General features: G+C 52.2%; 6 protein-coding genes across 6 annotated transcripts; 3 read left to right on the top strand and 3 right to left on the bottom strand.

Annotated features, from left to right (window-relative positions):
• Positions 1-6209: 6209 nt before the first annotated feature.
• CDEST_07404 (uncharacterized protein) lies at positions 6210-6659 on the bottom strand (the record flags this gene model as incomplete). The annotated part of the gene is made up of 1 exon (XM_062923563.1): positions 6210-6659. The coding sequence occupies one exon, from the start codon at positions 6657-6659 to the stop codon at positions 6210-6212; it is 450 nt and encodes a 149-aa protein (XP_062779614.1).
• Positions 6660-7719: 1060 nt separating this feature from the next.
• On the top strand, positions 7720-8199 carry CDEST_07403 (uncharacterized protein; the record flags this gene model as incomplete). Its single annotated transcript, XM_062923562.1, has 2 exons — positions 7720-7971; positions 8068-8199. The coding sequence occupies 2 exons, from the start codon at positions 7720-7722 to the stop codon at positions 8197-8199; spliced, it is 384 nt and encodes a 127-aa protein (XP_062779613.1).
• An 835-nt stretch (positions 8200-9034) lies between these two features.
• CDEST_07402 (Putative tyrosinase copper-binding domain, di-copper centre-containing domain superfamily) lies at positions 9035-11286 on the top strand (the record flags this gene model as incomplete). The annotated part of the gene is made up of 5 exons (XM_062923561.1): positions 9035-9104; positions 9153-9290; positions 9337-9482; positions 9533-9802; positions 9859-11286. 5 exons carry the CDS (start codon positions 9035-9037, stop codon positions 11284-11286), a joined length of 2052 nt encoding a protein of 683 aa, XP_062779612.1.
• A 202-nt stretch (positions 11287-11488) lies between these two features.
• CDEST_07401 (Putative AAA+ ATPase domain, ABC transporter type 1, transmembrane domain-containing protein) lies at positions 11489-17241 on the bottom strand. The gene is made up of 17 exons (XM_062923560.1): positions 17005-17241; positions 16422-16950; positions 16131-16357; positions 15799-16078; positions 15495-15728; positions 14754-15439; positions 14424-14586; positions 14123-14365; positions 13863-14061; positions 13742-13813; positions 13526-13689; positions 13286-13470; positions 12929-13236; positions 12636-12761; positions 12501-12581; positions 12255-12435; positions 11489-12196 (listed from the first exon to the last, which is right to left on the bottom strand). The coding sequence occupies exons 1-17, from the start codon at positions 17137-17139 to the stop codon at positions 11699-11701; spliced, it is 4311 nt and encodes a 1436-aa protein (XP_062779611.1). The 5' UTR covers positions 17140-17241; the 3' UTR covers positions 11489-11698.
• Positions 17242-17632: 391 nt separating this feature from the next.
• Positions 17633-17827, top strand: CDEST_07400 (uncharacterized protein; the record flags this gene model as incomplete). Its single annotated transcript, XM_062923559.1, has 1 exon — positions 17633-17827. The coding sequence occupies one exon, from the start codon at positions 17633-17635 to the stop codon at positions 17825-17827; it is 195 nt and encodes a 64-aa protein (XP_062779610.1).
• Positions 17828-18500: 673 nt separating this feature from the next.
• On the bottom strand, positions 18501-19138 carry CDEST_07399 (Putative killer toxin Kp4/SMK, killer toxin, Kp4). The gene is made up of 2 exons (XM_062923558.1): positions 19095-19138; positions 18501-19026 (listed from the first exon to the last, which is right to left on the bottom strand). Exon 2 carries the CDS (start codon positions 18997-18999, stop codon positions 18595-18597), a length of 405 nt encoding a protein of 134 aa, XP_062779609.1. The 5' UTR covers positions 19000-19026; positions 19095-19138; the 3' UTR covers positions 18501-18594.
• Positions 19139-19251: the final 113 nt, after the last annotated feature.

Here is a 19251-nt window from a genome sequence, read left to right as displayed (position 1 = left end):
ATGCGTGGGGAGGAAAGAGAAAAAGTGGGCGGACGAAAGAGGTGTGCCGGCTTCAGGATTGGACACGCTGCAATGTGTGGGCCCGGCTAGGATGGGATAGGGACCGGGGGGATGAGAGAGGGAGTGAGTGAGAGGGAGGGTAAGGTACCTAGGTAGGGAGGGACGGAGGGATGCCAGGTGCCTGAGTTTAGGTGGTAGGTAGGTTAGGACCGTTAGGTTAGGCTCGGTTCGACAGACACTTTGTTTGTGAGAGGCGTGTGCTGGGAAGTAGGCCGGAGGCGTGCAACGAGGAAAAGCAACCCCGACCGACACACGGTATCCGTATCTCAGTGAAGAAGAGCGTGAGCCAATGCGATGCGACGCGCTGCCATGCGATGCGAATCTGCGTCTGTGGGCGGTGGGAATCCATCTGTGTGGGCTTGGGCGTGCGCACCCATGTGGGTTTCCCCTTTACGCAGCGGGCTGCTGGATAGGACACATGTTCCTGCCATCTAGAACCTGCCAGGTCTTGTCCTAACGAGATGGTCGAATTAAATGGCCTTGCCTGGGATAAGATTCACAACAAGGTAGATACGGAATATATAGCGAGGTATGTATCTGTATAGTGAGTGTGATCTGTACTCTCTACGTAATGGTATTTGAGATGAGGAATGTGAGATGAGGGGCAATTCTGGAGTTGAATCTCAGACGTAACTGTGCGGCAAATCCACGGGCATGCAACACTATCTTAGTCCGGTAGTCTGTCTTATCATCATGATGATTATCGGGATTCCCAAGGGAACCAAGCGGTGTCTCACTCACTCCCCTTGCACTCACCCACTCGATCGCTCACTGAACTCTGGTATCTGCTATCTGCTATCAGTGGACCTAAGTGCTCCAACTGACACTACGATGTACATAGCAAAGTCCCAGAGGAGGAGTGGACGTAATGACCGGGATTGCACAGGGGGAATGGTCAATGGCCGATAGGGAGAAACCTGGATTGAAAGATAAAAAATAGGTACATGCTGATGAGGGGTCGATGGGGCGACAGACCATGTACCAAGAGATGCCTGACGTACTCATCCTCGGTAAATACATGGTGGAGATACTTGTCGAAACCAGTCCCTCCCACGTGTGGAAAGTAGTGGCATCTGGGGAGAGGAAACAATCGTGGGAAAGAAGAGGGAAGGAAAGAAAGAAGGAACCTCCACCGTCGTCGCATCCCATCCCCCAAACCAATTCTGTCCCTCCTTTTTTATTTGTTAACAGCGCATTACTACACATCTCCTCTGAGCAAAGACATGCTTCCATCAATCTCACCTGCGGGCCGCAACGTGTTGTGTTGAGTTCCAGGTACGTACTCATATACACACCCTCCAGGGAAAATAGGATCTGCTTCCGTCGGCGCCGGTCTGACAAACTGCACCACCTCCCAAGACTAACGCCGTGGACCGCAGTTGAGTTCATCCTGGCTCATCGAGACATGAACCGACCCAACCTGGCCGCCAACTTCGACTACACACACACACACACACACACACACACAAACACACACAGCGACGCATTCCCTCATCAATCGACTTATCTACAGCTCTCTGTACAGTATACGGGTACACCATACAAATCTCATTCTATCGAGTCTCTTGGCCCGTCAACCCAGGAAGCTTACCCAGGCAAAACACACGCCTGCCGAGTCCAAGCGCCCGCCCGCCGCCTCGCCAGTCAGTTTTTGCGCAAACCAAAACATGATCATCCAACCCCCGTCGCTCGCGTTCCCACGACTGCGGACGACCCCTGCGCGACCCCAGCCTGCTGCCGGTATCAACCCAGCACAGCTCTAAGCCCTCCTTCGTCCAAACCCCGCTTAGAGTGGACGGTGTGACGCCGCCGTCCACGGGACTGCTAACTTGGCTCCCGGAGCTTCCCACTCGCCCCAGTAGCCCGTTAAGCCCTGGACGGCCTCACCAATGCCAGCCCAGCGCTAGCCCCCGGAACATGCTTTCTAGGTCGGGTCCTGGGTTCCAGACTCCGGAGAGGCTCGGTCCTTGGGGCCAAACGCCAAACCGTTGGAGAAACTCCAAACGCCCCAGCCAGAAGAAATCCCGGATCTCGAGAATCCAAACCAGACCTTTGTCCCTCCAGCCATTGACGAAACTGACTTGGCTGATCGAGCTTCAATTCGGAATAGGCATTCCTGCATCTTGTTTGTAACTCTCTAACCTGGGGGAAATCCATGCCAATGCCGCAGCCCCCTCCCTGGTTTAAGTCATAAGTCATGGGAACAGCCATTACCTAATTTGCAACACCGGGTCATCATCTTTTTGGCTTGGCCCCTAGCCGACGGCCTGTACGATGGCCGAACAGCCGCTATGATGCAAGATTCGTCTTTGCGTCGTTGTCGCCTGCGGATACACAAACACGACAGAGTCTCGGACCCGTTCCCAGGTCTAGCAGCATCTCGGACCACAAAGCACACCGCACACCGACCAACCCGACACAAACCCAGCACCCCAACAGTGTCTTTTTCACCGACGACGCAACCAAGCGCCAGGCCGTTGATCCCGAAACTCTTTGGGGAGCACGTTGTTGATTCTCAACTCCTTACAGGCTTGTCCAAACGCCGACGGCTTCCAATGTCTCATCGACTGGCATTTGATGTATCAGACGAATACCTGGATGTGAAGCTGTGGATTGGTGCCCAAATGGCGGAATTCTCGGTCTCTCACCCACGTTGGCCTTTGATTTCACACAACGACTGCCAAAGATAATGCTCATCGGCGTCCCAAATGGTGCCTTTCGGCGGAATCCCCCCCTCAATTGCCTTCCCCAGGATGCCGCACGTCGTCGGGGCGGGCCACCCACCCCTACTCTGCGGCCGGCTAGCGTCGCAGGGCTGCTCGCGCTCCTTCTCGCTTATTTGTCCGGCTGATTCTGGCATTGCCTGTAGATAGTTCCATTCGTTATCTGCAAAGGACAAATGGATGGAGAGCTCTACTGGCGTGGGTGTGTTGCACCGGCCGGCACGTCTTCTTGGGCCATGCTTCGTTGGCGCCTCTCTGAAGCCATCCACCCTGCCAGTCACCACGATAGAAGGACAGCTACCGGCTCGGTTAACCGAGTAATCGGTGCGTCACTATCACTTCAACCATCCAGGTGTTTTGAAGATAATGACTAGCCGGCCCCGATACCGCTACAGCTGTTACAATTGTTCCACAAGAGCTTGCCAGTTAATTACACAACCCGGTCACTCAGCACGGAACACGGTGGAAAGGAACGGGGCCGCAAACGGTTCCATCGGGCCTTGCAAGAGGGATCCCCTCCTCCGATATCTTCTTTGGTCGCGTATCACACCAGCAAGGTCCATGTCATAGGCCCCGGTCGCCCTCCTCAAACATAGACACCACCCTCCCTCCCTGTTTCGCCGGTCTGCGGAATAGATTCCCCGCCAAAGGCAGTCGAGACGGGACGGAGCGTCTATCCACGGCCTAAGCTGGAAGCATCTCTCTTATCTGACACGTCTTAAAGCATCTGCTCAGATGCTAATCTTTGCACTGCTCGAAGGGCCCCATTCCCCATATCTGGAATTCTGGAAGAATAAGCTTGTGCCAAGCATACTCGCAGGCTTGAACCCTGGCAGGCCCCTCGCCGCCAATCATTTCACAACGTGGGCTCGTCAGACCGCTTCATGGCAGCCCAACCCGCAGACGAAATCCGGTCTCCGACTCCCCGTTGCTTGCCTGCTAAGTCTGCTCCTCCCAGTTTTGTTGTCATTCCAAGGCCGACGAAAGCTATCCGACTCTTGGAATTTATCACGGGCTTTGCATTCTTGGCCTCCAATACGTGAGAGCCCTGGCCATGCCTTGCATGCGCATGCCTGGCAGCCAGCAGCCATAGCATGCAGTGCGCTCGATGACGGAACCTGCGCGGTCCTCAAAGCCCTGATGGACTGGGCACAAAGAATCTATCTACGCAAAGACGCGCCAAAGGTTGCCTTCTCTAGGCTGGGAAACCCCGACATGTCCCTGCGGTGCGATACACAATATGGCGTGCTTCTGGCGTATTAGGCTGGCGCATTCAACACCCCAGGGCGTGATACCTTCGAACAGCGTTCATCCGCTTGCTTCAAAACTGGCTTGGTCCTAATATCCCTTTTCCTTGTTGCTTTTTGGGCCCCTCCCAGACTCGTATTTGCTTTTTTTTTTTCAATTTTTTTTGCTGGCTCCTGAACACCACCACATTGATATTTGGCTGGATTGCTACCATTCAGCAAGGGTCGGCCAGCCCGTGTATCCGGGTTCGTCTCTTGGGCTGCCTCCTATCAGTCACCCACGTGAGGAAAGCATCGCCCCGCGAGCGCCAGCATCATGACACCGCATCCCACACTAGTCCCCCTCGTCCCCTGAGGCTCTGCCGGAAACCATGTTTCCTTCCCCGTACCATCAGCGTGGCGCAGCCGCTTCCTCGTCGCCACCCTTCCTGAATCTAAATTGTTCCTGGCGATCACTCTGAAACCCGGGGATACAAACCTGGCTTTTGCACCACGCAGGAAGCTTCAACTAAACTGGCCTTTGTCAAACCCTGATTCTCTTACGGTAGTGGGATTGATGTTTGCCTTTAGGCGTGGGGCTTTGTATCCCTATTGCACGGCCACATGCGCTCGCCCGGCAGCTGGGAGGGCCCTCCTCAGCTCACGGCCCCTTGGTATTCGATATTGGGATGATCTTATAAATTGTCGACCGCACAGGGCTGCATTGACCCTCCTTAGCCACGCCATCCAAAGAGAGGCCTGGAATCCGCCATGTGGTCTCCGGGAACCCACACCGCCGCCGCCGCCCTGTGCTGAGACGAGGTTCCGGGAACCGGCTCACCCGAGGTTGGTATCCCTGAACCTGGGTATGCTGGGACCGGTAGCTTGGGAGGCAAGAGGGGCTTACATCACTTCAGCATCTTTGTGATGTCGAATATTTGTTGTTGAGGTTTATGTGTTTGTACGAGGTTCCGCCGGAGCAGGAGACACGGCTTCGCAACCCACCTCGATTACTGCTTTCCATAATTTAGTCTCCAGGATGCTGATTCATGAACTGGTAAGAGGAAACTGGTGAGAGTTGTGCGGGCGGCTGAAAGGAGCATCTCGATCCAGCAGTTACCGAGACGAGATCGAGCCCAACGGATGAGATGAAGTGTACAATCCGATCTACTTGCAGCTGCCTCAACGAGTGATGTCCTACTAGTCAGGGAGGCTCTTAACTCTTCTAGATCCCCTTGGGTGCGCCACGTGTTTGCTTGGTAGTCGCAGATGGCCGGCCCAGTCGGGTCGCTGCTGGCTTAGCACGTTCTACATGTTGGCCGAGGTGAACTGACAGGCTCGTTCGTAACAAGAGCTCAGGTAAGACTCTGTGTAATATTGTTCAAGAAAAAAAGTGGCATCTACGAAGTTTGAGTGGCTCATGTTTCCTTCCATGGACCACATCGTCAGGCGAGACGGACCATGTGCATTTGCCACCGAGATCTCTCAGCAACCCGGGGCTTGACGCGAAGCTTTCGGCGCTTCAATGACAGTTATCGCTGCAGCCTCGTCCCCCAGTAAAAATGCCAGGACCTCCGTGAAAATCTCACGACACATCAATGCCATCCGTACGGCCAGTACATCTTCCAAGCCGCTTGAGTAGCGTTTCTGGGTGCCCATGTCGTCCCAAATGTCTTGTCGTACAACTCATTCTGCCCCATGCAGGGACCTTTACCGACGCAATCGTAGTTAAGGCAACTATCCCATTTAACTCTCGACGTTAGCGGCGTCTTTTTCTTGCTTGAAAAATTGGAAGGAGTAGAGGGCCGACGCACCGAGGGTAGAGTAGGTGAGTTGGCCATTCTGCTTGTTCTTGGGAAACCCTGCAAATGAACACGCAAACCATCCAAAAATCGCACATGTTAGCAAACTGCATGCAAATATCAACAAGAATGACGACATCGTTTTCTCAACGAGTCCTTGAAACCAAATATCTCCCCGGATTATGGCGAGACGATATTCCATGTAAAGTATGAGCAAATAACTAACGCATTTGATGAATTGATCAGTCCAGGTTCCATGTCTCTCGAAAAGCTCCTGTCTGCTGGTGTCGCGCACTTGAATGTCTGCCAAACTTCTGTCCCTTCATAAAACGTTAGTCAACTAGGCAAACCGAGGAGCCAGCTCTTTCCTCTCCCCAATGCATGTTCAAGGACGAAACTCACTGAGATCCGGGGTGATTGTCCAACTCAATCGAGATGCCCATCACTGATTCTTCCCCAAGCACCTCTGAGGGATCAAGGGAATCGGACCCCTCAAGGTCATAATCCAGTGGTACTGATGGTATTGGGTTGCTGGAGGAAGGCTCCTCCGGGGTAGAAGTCCTCGCTGCTTTCGAATCCTCGGTCCATTCTGCGGTAGAACCAACCGTGGTTGGAATGCCCTCGAAGACATCTACATCTTCACGATCACCACGATCGTGCATCCATATCCGCTCATCCTTGGAAAAGACGACATTTCCCCTGCCGCCGACAGACCCTTGGCCTCTAGAGGTCGCTTCTCTCGGCCGTACCGGGTCGGCGTCACCTTGGCTGTTGCGGTTGTCTCTGGTGCTGGCTATTACGGGGGAAAGCAATGAGACTGCGTAGATCGAGAGCTTGAGAAGAAACATGCCGACTCAGAATGAAGATAGAAATGATATAGAATGGCAAAGTTGTGAGCTGAAGATACGAAAGAGAAGGAGGGTAGAAGACGCTTTCCATGGGAAAATTAACTTTCGAGGATATGGTCCACAGAGGAAGTATGCATGAAACTGAATCGTTATGAAAATCTTTGATTGTATGGCATTTTCTCCCTTGCATTTAGCTCCCTCTGCGGGTGTTTATGGACTGATTGTCAAGAGAACAGCCCTACATTAACCCGTTGAAACGGCACATAACGGTCTCAAAGAACAGAGAGACCTATGTCATCTCATTCCCAAGATTGCATCATGTATACGGCAATACTCAATGGCGCTGTTTTGAGATGTTTGCCCCGATTCTGAGGAAGTATTTCCCTTGCGTAGGGAGAGCTGGGGTTTCGTTTACCGACAGTTTGTCTCTTTCAGCTAGAAGCTTTACTGGAAGGAGCGTGTCAAAAGAACTTGGATAGGAGCATATTGAATCTGGTCTGAATGGAAATAACGGCTCTTGTTCCCATTTGCCACCCATCGAGTGAAAGATTCGAATCGATTCCTTACTTCGTCACATGCAAACCGATATCCCCCTAGAACTCTAGGGTCAACCTCGAGTCGAAAGATACAGTCCCAAGTTATTTAAAACACACTTTTCTCAACTTGATTGCCTTGTTGGAATTGTCCTTGGAATCCTCTTGGCATTGGGGAGTTCACTGGGAAGACTGATCTCATAATCAACATGTGTCACCGTTACACTCAAATAAGACTTTGAAATTATGCTTTTGGAAATGCCTTGAATGACTGGTTGATCAATATCTACAAAGAAATAGAACAGTTCCGGCCGATTTAACCGTATATCTCTTAGTGAGATTATTGTTGTGGAAATGATCGAACTTGCTACGCAGAAGTATTTTAAGGAGTGTCACATATCTGCTCACGGTGGTTCCTCAACATTATCGCCAGTCGCTCAACTTTCAGCTTTTCCATTTGACCGGTAAAGGGCTGGAATCATCAAGTCCGCTTCTCTCTCCACCTAAGTGCTCCACGGGGTAGCACGATGCGTCTCTGTTTCATCCTCATCACACTGACATACTACGTGTCTGCCTCATACGCCCTCTGCTACACATCCGGAAGACTGGGCGACTACGGGAAATGGTTGAAGGAAAAAGACCCTACCATCGACAAAGAACGCCTCAGCATTGCATGTTCGGCTCTAGTCGGCCGCGGCGATGTATCGTTCGCCAAATATGAGTCGAGAAGCACGTGTATGCAAGAGGATTTGCGGACCAAGTGGGATTTCAAAATCGAGGTATACTGCTACCAAGCCCAGATTTGGTTCTCTACGAACCTTTCCCTTTGGTCATATAAATGTCTTCGCTGGTGTCAGAATTGACAAGATTGACAGAGGCTGAGCGAACCGAAGACTGATGGCACGGCAACAATGACGATGGATGTCTGCTTGGAATACCTGAGGAAGGAGGCATATGGCTGCAAGTACGGAGGAAGAATCGAATACTGGGACTGGGAAATTGAGTAAGTGTCCAGCTTCTCAAACTATGAGGGTTACTCTCTGACAAAGTGGGCTTCTGTTACTATTTAGAGTCGACTCAAACTTCGGGAGCTGTATGGGATGAGTTTTCGCCGTACCTGCATGCACATCGTCATCGAAATCGATTCATTGAACTGCTCCATCTTTAAATGAGGCTCATTGACTATGGAATATCACCTACTGTGCATATATCACGCAGATTTGTCTTGTAAGAAAAAGACAGCCAGAAGCGAAGCTGTGCATTACAAGACAATTGTTCAGCTCGATGACTGCAAGATTTATGCACACCGCTTTAGGATCTTTTTGCTTCGATGAGTTTTACAGCTTCTCCTGGGACTCCTCCTCGTGTCTGTCGTCAGAGGTCAGCTTCTGTCGGCTTCCCCGCCGATGCTGCAGAGATACTGTCAGTCATTTGCTAGCTGTAAAAGCCGTCCTGAGCTTATGGTCGTACAGTTCAAGCCGCTAAATGCATTCCAGGGGTCTCGGTGAGTGTTCAGTGAGCACATCATTGGTTCATGTCCCGGAAGGCGCAAGCAGCTGAGACGCCATGGCTGGCTCAGCTTACCGTGCTTACCGTGCTTATTGTGTTTCTCCAACTTTCAGCTACAAAGGGACATATCTTATGTCGTTTCGTGCCACAATGACGAAGGTTTCGGCGGTGGAATGCGGTCATGTGTGATGTCGGAAGATTGGAGGCATTCGTGCCTAAGCTTCAAAATTCCGAGCGTGGAAGGGGTATATAAGCCGCATCTCGTTCGTCTTGTACATCGCTCTTTTCACTACTGCGATTAGGCAAATCACCTGAGCTATATCGCTGGAATCTATGAGCAATATGTCTTCGGATGGAACTCAAGGGCCTGTGCTAGTCCACGGCATCAAGCCGGAGGACCCTGGTCAGCAGTCATATCCTCACTTCGTGCTTCAACGCTGACTGTTCATAGCCAACCCCCCTGTGCGTCTGGAGGTCCGCGACATGATCAAAGACCACCCGGATCAGTGGAACCTGTATCTTCTGGGCCTGGAAAGATTCCAGAACTCAGTGGATGAGAAACTGCCTCTTTCCTACTTCGAGATCGCGGGTGAGACTACCGCAATGACGTCGGGAGGACACACTGACAGTACTAGGAATCCATGGACTTCCGTACAAAAAGTGGCCGGACAGAGACTGGAACAACAAAATGGTTCGAGTCGACAACCGATTTGGGGGGTTCTGCACTCACAGCTCGATTTTGTTTCTTACCTGGCACCGTCCGTATCTCGCCCTCTTTGAGGTCAGTACCATTGAAGATGTTCTGCTCCCCCAGTGGCTAACACGTTACAGGCGGAGCTCTACAAGCACGTAAATGCTGTTGCCAACGAGTTCGAGGAAAGCGAGCGCAAAGCCGACTATGTCAAGGCCGCCAACAACTTCAGAATGCCCTACTGGGATTGGGCTCGTCCCGACCTGGGAGTCTTTCCGACTCAGGCTACTGCCCAAGCTAGAGTTCATGTCAAACGCCCCCATGGCAAACAGCAGGACTTCTTTCTCGACCCTAACCCTCTGGCTACGTACAAGTTCAGAGAGTCGAAGGGTGACAGGAACATCAACCGGGTAACTATCTCCTTCTTCCGTATTGGGAGTCCCGTTTGCCTGACCGCCATGATTAGTTTCCCGCAATCGGAGGCACCATCCGATATCCCGGCCAGACCACCAGTAACTCGCTCATTCAGCAGCTGACCAGGTTCTTTGCTGGTACCGATCAGTCCCCTCGTGGCAAGAACTTGACAGAACGCGTTCTCTTCATCCTTCAGTCGTACCAGGACTTTGGAGCCGCGTCTCACAACCGATTCAACCCCCCCGAGAAGCCTGGACAGCCTGATTTTGCCGAATGGGGTAGCATTGAGGACATTCACAACGCCATCCACACCTATTCGGGGGGCGGGGGACACATGGGCGACCCGACAGTTGCCGCCTTCGACCCCATCTTTTGGCTTCACCACACCAACATCGACCGTCTCTTTGCTATTTGGCAGGCCTGCCACGATGACCCCAAGGACCCGTCCACCTACGTGACTGACCGGACCGCGGGCACCGGCTCCATTGGGGGCAACTTCTTCGTCAAGGCCGGTGGCGCCGAGACGATCAAGACTCCGCTGGCCCCTTTTGCGCAATCCGGCAACAAGGATAACCAAACCTTCTGGACATCAGAGGGTGTGAGATACACGACCGAGTTCGGCTACGTGTACCCGGAGACTCAACAGTCCAAGTTCCCCACCAAGAAGGACATCCTGAACGAGCTTGATCGGCTGTACGGGAAGAACGCCTCTCTCGCGAACATCCTGAGGAACGGCGAGGGGGACTTCCTGGCCGTTTCCGAAGAGTTCCGATCTCGCGCCAGGGCTCATTTGCAAGCCGAGAAGCCCTCGCTCAAGGCCGCTGCCGCTGCGCCGGCTGCGGACCCGGCTGAGCAGAAGCCGCTGTCCCAGTCTCCTGCCAACGGGTCGGCAGACGTCGAGCTTCCAAAGGACCGCGACTTGAAAAAACTGGTCGGACCCGGAAACAAGTACCTCGAATGGCTCGTCAACATCAAGGCCGAGAAGGCCGAGCTGGGGGGAAACTACGTCGTCCACGTCTTCTTGGGCTCCCCCGACGACGCCATTCCCCTCCTCTACGTCATGAACCATTCGCACGTGGGCGCCTTCGCGACCTTTGGCCAAGACGAGCACACCGCTTGCAAGAACTGCCAGGAGGGGCGCGCCTCGGGCCAGAGGATCACCGGCCAAGTGCCCCTAACGATCGCCCTCGCCGAGAGGTACGTCGCCGGCCTGCTCGAGAGTCTGACGCCGGACCACGTCATTCCCTATCTGCAGAAGAACCTGCACTGGCGCGTGACGCTGGCCAACGGCGAGCTTCAGCAGCGCAGCCAGCTGCAGAACCTGCTTGTCAGCGTGGTTACCGTCGAGGTGAAGGTACCGGGAAGCCCTACCGACCTCCCGCAGTATGCGGACGAGGTGACTCCCCAGCCACTGGCTACTACCAACCGCAACGGCACCGGCCGTGGATATGGTACCGGATACGACGGCTCAAACTTCTAGCTCGGTAGTTGACTGCGAGTTACTAAGGTCTAGATGGAAGCTTACCACGGATTGCGAGTCCTGGTTGGTGGTGTCGGTTCTTGCCGTATCTGCCAGAAGTTGTCAAGTCTGCCATCTCCACGGTATCTTCTTACTAGACCATGTTATGTAGTATAGAGTCATCAATTGCACTCCGTTCTATTTTATTTTAATGATGCAACTCGGAAATACAAACCGCTCACACTCCACGACCTGTCGGCAGGTAATCATGACAGAATGTCTACGGAAGCAAGTGTTTTGCTGACTATATTATCGTGACTTTATGTCGTCCTATGTGCTTGGAATCCTTGAGACGGTGAGATCAACAATTATGAACGCGCCCTTCAGTCAGTGCAGCGTTTACGACGAGATGGGATTCACCCACCGACCTAGTTTACTTCTGCGAGTCCAGTGTACCTAATACATCCTCCACTCTACCAACTTTCTCGATTTTCCCCTTTGACAGCAAGGCGACGAAATCCCGATCAGACCGCATGTCGCCAGTTACGCCGCCCAGTCTGTGCGTGATTGCGATTACGGTATGGCCCTTCTCGATGAACTCCTGGTGAATGATGTCACGCATGGCAACCTCTGTCTCGGGGTCAAGCGACGATGTAGCCTCATCGAGTAGAAGGATAGGCATAACATGACTGCCGTCCGGTTGAGCTCCTGATAGATTGGGCGTTTCGCGTAGAGATTGAAGACGGAGGATAGCCCGAGCTAGCGCAAATAATTGGGATTGTCCCGTTGACATTTGCGGCAAAGAGGAGATGGGACTTTCCAAGATCTCATGGAGCTCCTTTGGCGGGAAGTCTCCCGCTTCGAAATGAGACCACATGCTAGTTCTTTGGAGAGCCGCTACGATCGTGTCGTTCGAAAGGGATCCAGAAGGCTAGTTGAAGAACAGATTAGTAAACTTCATAGGCGTTCCGAAAGTGTTTCAGTCTTACATCTAGGTTAAAGCGAAGACTAGCCTGCCCTAGGATAAAGGCATCCTGGGACACTGTTATAAAGCATCTTTGTCGAATCAGGTCTCTTGGGACCAAGCTCAGATCAACTCCATCTATCTTGATGGTTCCAGATTGTACATCGAGGAGACGCAGAAGGGCAAGCAATAAAGTACTCTTTCCACTTTGATGGGCGGAAGCAAGTCAGTAAGGGTCAAGTAGAGGGTGTTTCTTCGGTGGGTTTCATACCTGCCAGTCCGGCCACAGATAACCAACTGCTGGCCTTCAGAAACCTTCAAGGTAACATCCTGTAGGGCTACTGCTTCGGGACTGAGAAAATAAATCAGCTCTGAAAATCTAGTAGACCGCTGGTGTTTGTCTTACTTATATGATACTGTGACGCTGTCCAATTCGACGAGTCCTGACGATGGCCAAGCCCCCGCAGGCACGTAGTCTTCTAATGGGCTACCCTCTTTCGGGGTGTCGGCTTCCAGGGTTTTCAGTCGAGAACTGGCAAATCATTAGCATGATGCCGCATTTCCTGCATGGTTATCAAAGCTAAAAGCGACATGACGACGTCACATGAAGCAGTTCTGTTTAGATCAAATTCAGGCTAAGGAGGAGAGTGGACGAACGCGAGGGGGAACAAGGAAGAAAAACGAGGGGACAGAACGTACATGGCGCCTAAAGATATCTCCATATTGGTCCAAGAGGTGACAAGGCCAAGCAGAGACGCGTTTGCGACTATGACGATGTTCAGTGCCATACCAATCTGGCCGGCTGTTGTCGTTCCTCTGAGGAATATGGCGAGAGCGATCAGGCCGGTGGCTATCGCAGCGACCATGAGGTCGAGGACGACGCCCAGCCACTGCTGTAGACAAAACAGGATATAGGCTGGCTGCTGAGATTTGTCGAGCGAGCGGATATTGGCAGCCTCGACCTGTCTCTCCCAGCCAAATGCCCGAATCGTCCTAACCCCTTCAACCTGTTTGTCGTTAGACGATGAGTGACCGTGTTTCCAGGATACGTCATACCGATTCAAGAAAGCTGGAGTACACTGCCGACTGTGACTCAAGGTCAAGCAACCGCAGTTGCCGTGAGGTCCGTAAGTAGATCCTTTGTACAAAATACACCGTTACGACGCATAGCGGAAGCGTCGTTGCCATCAACTTCTGGGCACTGAAGAGGAGAATCAGCTGCACTAAGAGCTTAAAGACCTCTGCAGCGGTACAGTCATTAGCAAAAGAAGCTTCAAGAGGTCCGGTGAGACTTACGATTTGAGATGGACAAAATGGCGGGCGGCAACTGCCTATCGACCAATTGAATATCTTGGCTGAAGCTATGACAAGTTAGCACGTAGCACTTCCCGCTTGTGGTTATAACCAACCGATTCAATATCACTCCAGTGTCAGTAGTCGAGAAATACGAAAGCGGAGCACTGTTTTTCCATCAGTAAGACTACAGCTGCAGGAAGTGTGGTGTGTATGGACCTGATGATGGTCGAAAGAAGACGGCGGTGTAGGTTTGCCCCCGAATCGGGCGCGATGCAGATATGTGTAGACCTTCTCGAAACTCAGCATCGTTTTGATCAGACAAAGGTGGTTCACCTACCACATCGAACCGTTTGTGAACGCCCAGGCGAGAAAAGATACGATTATGTACCCCCCGGCATAGAACATGGTCTGGGAGGCAGGTGCTGCGGTCCATTTTTGGAGCCAGTACTGCGGAAATGTAATGAAGAACGAGTATGACGACGTGCATACAAGAAGGAGGAGAAAGTTTCGGAATCCCACAGCCCTGAGATAATAACCTATGCGCAAGCGCCAAGTCAGCGTGGGAAGGGCGGTGTAAAAGTCGAAGAAGGGCATTACCGTAGAGTGAAACATCACCCGTCGCCCTGCTCAAGTCGGAGGCGGCTTCGTCTACCTTGAGACTCTGGCTCCGAATGGTCTTGTCTACTTTAGGGTCTTCCTCGGTGATATTCTTCTTCGTTCCACCAATATGAAGTTTGAGAACATGCTCTGGGTCTTGCGTTAGGCCAGCCCACGTTCCTTGGTATGCCACTGTGCCGTTGTCCAAGATAACTAAACTGTCTGCCAGATGAAAGTGCGTAGCTGTGCGAGTACGGTAAGTTTCAAGCTCACGTTTGATGAACACACGTGTCAAACTTACAGGAGTTAGCCACGAGAAAAACAGTCGTCCCCATATTCTTGAAAAAGCCCGTAGGACCGAGAAGATTTTCAACGATTCGACTCTCAGTCTTGCCGTCGAGGGCACTAAAACTATCATCTAAAAACACCATTTCACATCGGGCGTACACAGCACGTGCAAGAGCCTATCGACTTGTTAGTAAACAGCTTTATTGAGGCTTCGAGTGAGCTCCTGGGAAGGTGAGTCTTTGGAACGGCCGTTTCACTGACACCATCGAGTAGCATGACGTTGCCCAAGAGCAAATCTTACTCGAGCTTTGGCGTAGAACTACTTCAAGGGACAAAGACTTACCACTCGTTGTCGTTGTCCTCCAGAAAGATTCAAGCCTCGGCTTCCGATCATGGTCTGGTCTCCGTTTGGAAGTGCTGAAAGATCCTCATCGAGGCAGCAAAGGCGGATGACTTGTTCGTACCAGCTTGGTTCGTCTGGCAAAAAGCCACGAACTGCTTCCCTGAGGGTTCCACTTGGCAGCCAAGGCGACTGCTCACAGTAACCTACACGCATCGAAGATACCGATATGGTTCCACTAGCAGCGGGCAGCTCGCCCATGAGGGATTTGACAAGTGTTGTCTTACCACTTCCCACCGGTCCGGAGCAAATGACTATCGAACCTCTGTCAATGACAAGACTGATATTAGTAAGAATCGGAGGTGACATTGGGGAACTCTGAATAGTGACGTTCTCGACGCAAATTGCCGGCGAAACTGCATCAGGGCTGTCTTCTGTTTTTTTCAATGCCAGTCTCTGATCATTGCGGGGCGCCTGTAATAAGTAATCCTGGATTCTCTCAAACGCGGCCAAGGAGCCTATCGCCTGCGGCACAATCGACATGATCATGTTCGCAGGGTGAGTCACCAAACCGAGGAGCGCGGTGGTTGTAAATGCTGTTTCAGCATCGAGTGCCGAGCCCTTGAGACTTGCCACGAGGACAAAGAGCACGAACGTGATAATGGGAGTGAATATGCCGAGAGCGTTTGCTGCGGAAGTCAGGAACCCCCCAAGGATAAGCCTTTATTGGGAAAAACAACATACCACTCGCATTGTAGGCAACCATCATCCATCGTACTTTTTGAGCTGCTTTAAGCTCCTGAAGTCGCAGATCATGGACTAACGATTCCGTGTGCGTAGCAACCCCAAGCATCTTTAAGCTTTTCATGGAAGAAAGCATCGAGGTGGTTACGGCAAGTCGTTTTTGGGTAGCCATAGACCAATCCTTCTGCTTACTTTGAAGATGCTTGGCCACATGTCGACTCATTCGGGAGCAGACTGCGATGTTCATTAGTTTCCAGCTCCTTAACTCTCTCCTGTTGCACACACGCGGCCGACGAGAACTTACAAAAGATGATGACGTAGGGAACGAGACACACCCATCCAACTTCTCGGGCCAACATAGTCGTACCGAGCAACACTTCGATGACTTGTGCCCACGTCTCGTGGAACATTGAAGCGGCCTGGCCGACGTTTCCCGCATCTGTACTGATCAATGTCACAGCTCTCCCGTCGTCGTGGTTGCTCGATTTCTGGCTAAACGACTTGTTGTTGATGAGACCGACAACGGCGCCTCGTATCATGACCTTGAGCTGATTCAAGCGGTGGTAATAAACGGCCCTGGTCATCTGGATTGCTACTCAGTCACTGAGCACGCCCATGCTCAAGAAACATGCTTACCGCCAAGCCAACATAGATGACAACAGCCATAGCAATGATCAAGTGCCCTGTTTCCATGGATTGGGCCGAGGAGGACCCGCTCATGTAGCGGATGGCGGTGCTGATGAGAACTGGTTGGGCGTAGCGGAAGACAATGAGGAAAAGTCGGGGGATAATCGGCGCCAGAAACTGTGGCAACATGCTGAGGGCAAGGACCTTGGGGAGTGTTGTCCTCCCTTCTGGCTTGGCTGTGACAGTGTCAGAGGGCTCTGGCAAATCTTGCTGTCCAAGTTGGGACTTGGAATTAATTACCTCTTTGATCCCAAGCCCGCAAGGCTTGTTGGCGCAGTGCTTTCGAAGACAGCATGTGGCCCATCGGGGGAAGATTCTCCTCGGTGAGAACGTGACGGTTTCCAAGGGCCAATATGGGGTTAATCCACCAAAAGAACGTTCTGTCCAAAATGTTGGCCAGCTCTTCTGGGGATTGCTGGCCTCGAGGATCACGCAAAATCGGTTTCTTGCCGCGACTTTCGGCAACGAGAAGCACAAACTTAACGCAGAGATTTACTATTCCCGGCGTGACAGCCTCCAACGTCGTATTTCCATACTGTCCCGTTCCCAGCTCGGCGAAGTCGCACGCTGTAGATACCAGGAGATAGACGATACCGAGATCTGACGGTTTGACAGAGCGGGTGTGCTCGAGAGCCAGTAACGGACAGAGGCCCACGCACGCTACGAAAGAAGCAACGGCAGAAAAAAGGTGAAAGTCATCCTTTGCCGGCGTAAATGCTATTGTGACCAGAGTGGCCAACTGTACCACCGATAGCAAGATTGCAATCGCCTGTCCCCAATGTCAGTCGCCACGCGAGGGAAATGCAACCATTTCACCACGCACCAATTTGCCATGACCACGGTGCTCCGAAACGACCTTGATCGGTTCCGCACGAAGCATCATCAGACGGATTGGTAGTAGGGATATAAACAAGGCTGAAGCCGCAATGGACAAAAGTTGAGGCGATGTAGGATGCATGATGGGCTTGGCTTGGCCAACATGAGGCCGCCTCAAAGGTCCGATAGGTGAATCTGCGAAATTTGGAGCACTAGGTTTGCGAGGAAACAAAGGATGGTGCGATTGTTCAACCGTGAGAGAACCAACAGATTTCGATGGGACCCAACTGTTTCTTAAACGAAGAGTGCTGGCTCTCGGAGAACAATAACGTCTAGACCTCGTAACCAGGCCCCTGGAAGGGGAAGGGTCCGGGGTGGAGACGCGGAAACGCAAGCCACACAAGGACAGCTCCAGCTGCCCAAGGCTACCAGGTTAACTATTGGTGCTAATCCGAACCACCTTCCTTGTTGGTTTCCTGCAAACTGCAGGGAGGAGGCGGGCTGTTGTCGGTACGACGATCCTTGAGCTTACAGATACGTGCATACTGCGACACGATGATTCCCCCCCCACAAGCCGAGGGCAAAATGTCCAACGTCTTCCAGTTATGCAATGACGCCGCTGGAGAGCCGCTCTAATGTCTTCGGACTTTTTGCTGCAGGGAGGATACTCGGTCCGCGCAGACACCCCGGAAGGTGCCGACCTAACGCCCTTGCGCCAGGCATACGCCTACGTCTTCTACGACACTTCCCTCAGCGCTCTTAACCCAGGGCGCGCCGAGAAGCTGGCCCGCTCCATCTTCAACAGCACTCAAAACAACTGTGGCTCTTAGGAGCTGCCAGACAGAGTCAAGGTCTTTTGTGATGCTGCTCCTACCTCTAACTAAGACTGGGGGTCCGCATTCCGCCAACAATGTGGGACTGGACCTCGTCCTCTCACTGAAGAACCCCTGGTACGCCCGTCTCATCGCACACGCATCGCGAAGATCTCCAGGACGCACACTGTATCCGGTACGCCGCCGCCTGTACAAACCATCACGAGCGGGAAGTGCAGAGCCGCCTGGCTAGCCAGGACAGGGCGGAGGCGGTGTCGCGGTATCTTCGTAAAAGTGGCCGCCCTACCCTCGACGGCGAGCAACATGTCCTCGATGTCTTGTGGGACGAATCAAACAATTCTAGTGTGTCTGTAACGGAGGGGTCCAAGGTTACTAGAAGGACCGCGGCCTTGTCTGGCGCAGATACGAACTGCAGATATATTATACAAGGAAGAAGGGTTACAGCACTTAGATGTGATTATGTATTGGCGGACTTTGATGGCAAATAGGCGGAAATCACCGTAGTGGAATAACACAGAGCAGAGCAAGAGCGACGAGGAAATCGTTTGAGATAGAAGCTAGTAATAGCATATTGCAACATGTAAGAGGACGTCAGTTTCATCGCAAGGAGCAAATAAGGAGATGACAGTAAGAGGATCGATTTGTAAACATGGATGTATAATCACTAATAGTTCTGTTATATAGCCTGTGCCAAGCATCTGTATTTGTACGAAAGAACCACCAAGATCCTATGAACGAAATCGCACACAGCCTTCTAGACCCTATTAACAAAGTCCGTCGCACTTAGGAGTGTTGACCCAGTTGAAGGTAAGCATTCCCTGGCTGACGTCGTTGATGCCCGGGTAGAAGTAGGGGACACTGCCACAGATGTCGCAACCGTGCTCAGGGATGAAATGGGCGAGGCCTTTGATGTTGCGGCCAGGTGCTCCGCCAGTGTTCTGGAGGAAAGCACAAATCCATCTGACGCAGGCGATCTTCTGGCCGTTGTTGAACCACTTGTCGTCGGGAATTCTGGCGATCAGGTTCTTCAAATCGTTGGCCTCAGTCCTCCAGACGCCGGAGTTGAGACCCGGGTTGCAGTTGGAGCTGCCTTCGCAGTTGATGCCCTTTGCAGCGGCGGTCGAAGCCACGGCAAGAAGGCTGAGTGCGGCGGCAAGTGAGAACTGCATTTTGAAGTGATGGTTGATCGGCGTTGTCTGGCAGAGTTAGTTGGTTGTTCAAGTTTGACCAGACAAAACCAGTGATGAAGATAAGCACAACTTACTGAGTATAGAAGAGTGGGAGCTGGTGGTAATAGGGTTATATGGGATGACTCTGTGACAATACAAAAGACTAATTGAGCGAGGTAACAACTCTCTTTTATTCTCGCGAGCGCATATGATCTGTAGAACAAGATTGGCAGTTGCTTCAAAGTAGGAGCT

The sequence above is a fragment of the Colletotrichum destructivum genome, chromosome 4, assembly GCF_034447905.1.
Source record: "Colletotrichum destructivum chromosome 4, complete sequence".
Taxonomy (NCBI): Eukaryota; Fungi; Ascomycota; class Sordariomycetes; order Glomerellales; family Glomerellaceae; genus Colletotrichum; species Colletotrichum destructivum.
This window is presented reverse-complemented; position numbering and strand designations above follow the sequence as displayed.

Coding starts and splice junctions, on each gene's coding strand:
- CDEST_07399 (XM_062923558.1), bottom strand. CDS start 18,999: ATGCAGTTCTCACTTGCCGCCGCACTCAGCCTTCTTGCCGTGGCTTCG.
- CDEST_07401 (XM_062923560.1), bottom strand. CDS start 17,139: ATGCATCCTACATCGCCTCAACTTTTGTCCATTGCGGCTTCAGCCTTG. Junction 15,440..15,494: donor GGTTGCCTACAATGCGAGTG/GTATGTTGTTTT, acceptor TGACTTCCGCAG/CAAACGCTCTCGGCATATTC. Junction 12,582..12,635: donor AGCGTCACAGTATCATATAA/GTAAGACAAACA, acceptor TTATTTTCTCAG/TCCCGAAGCAGTAGCCCTAC.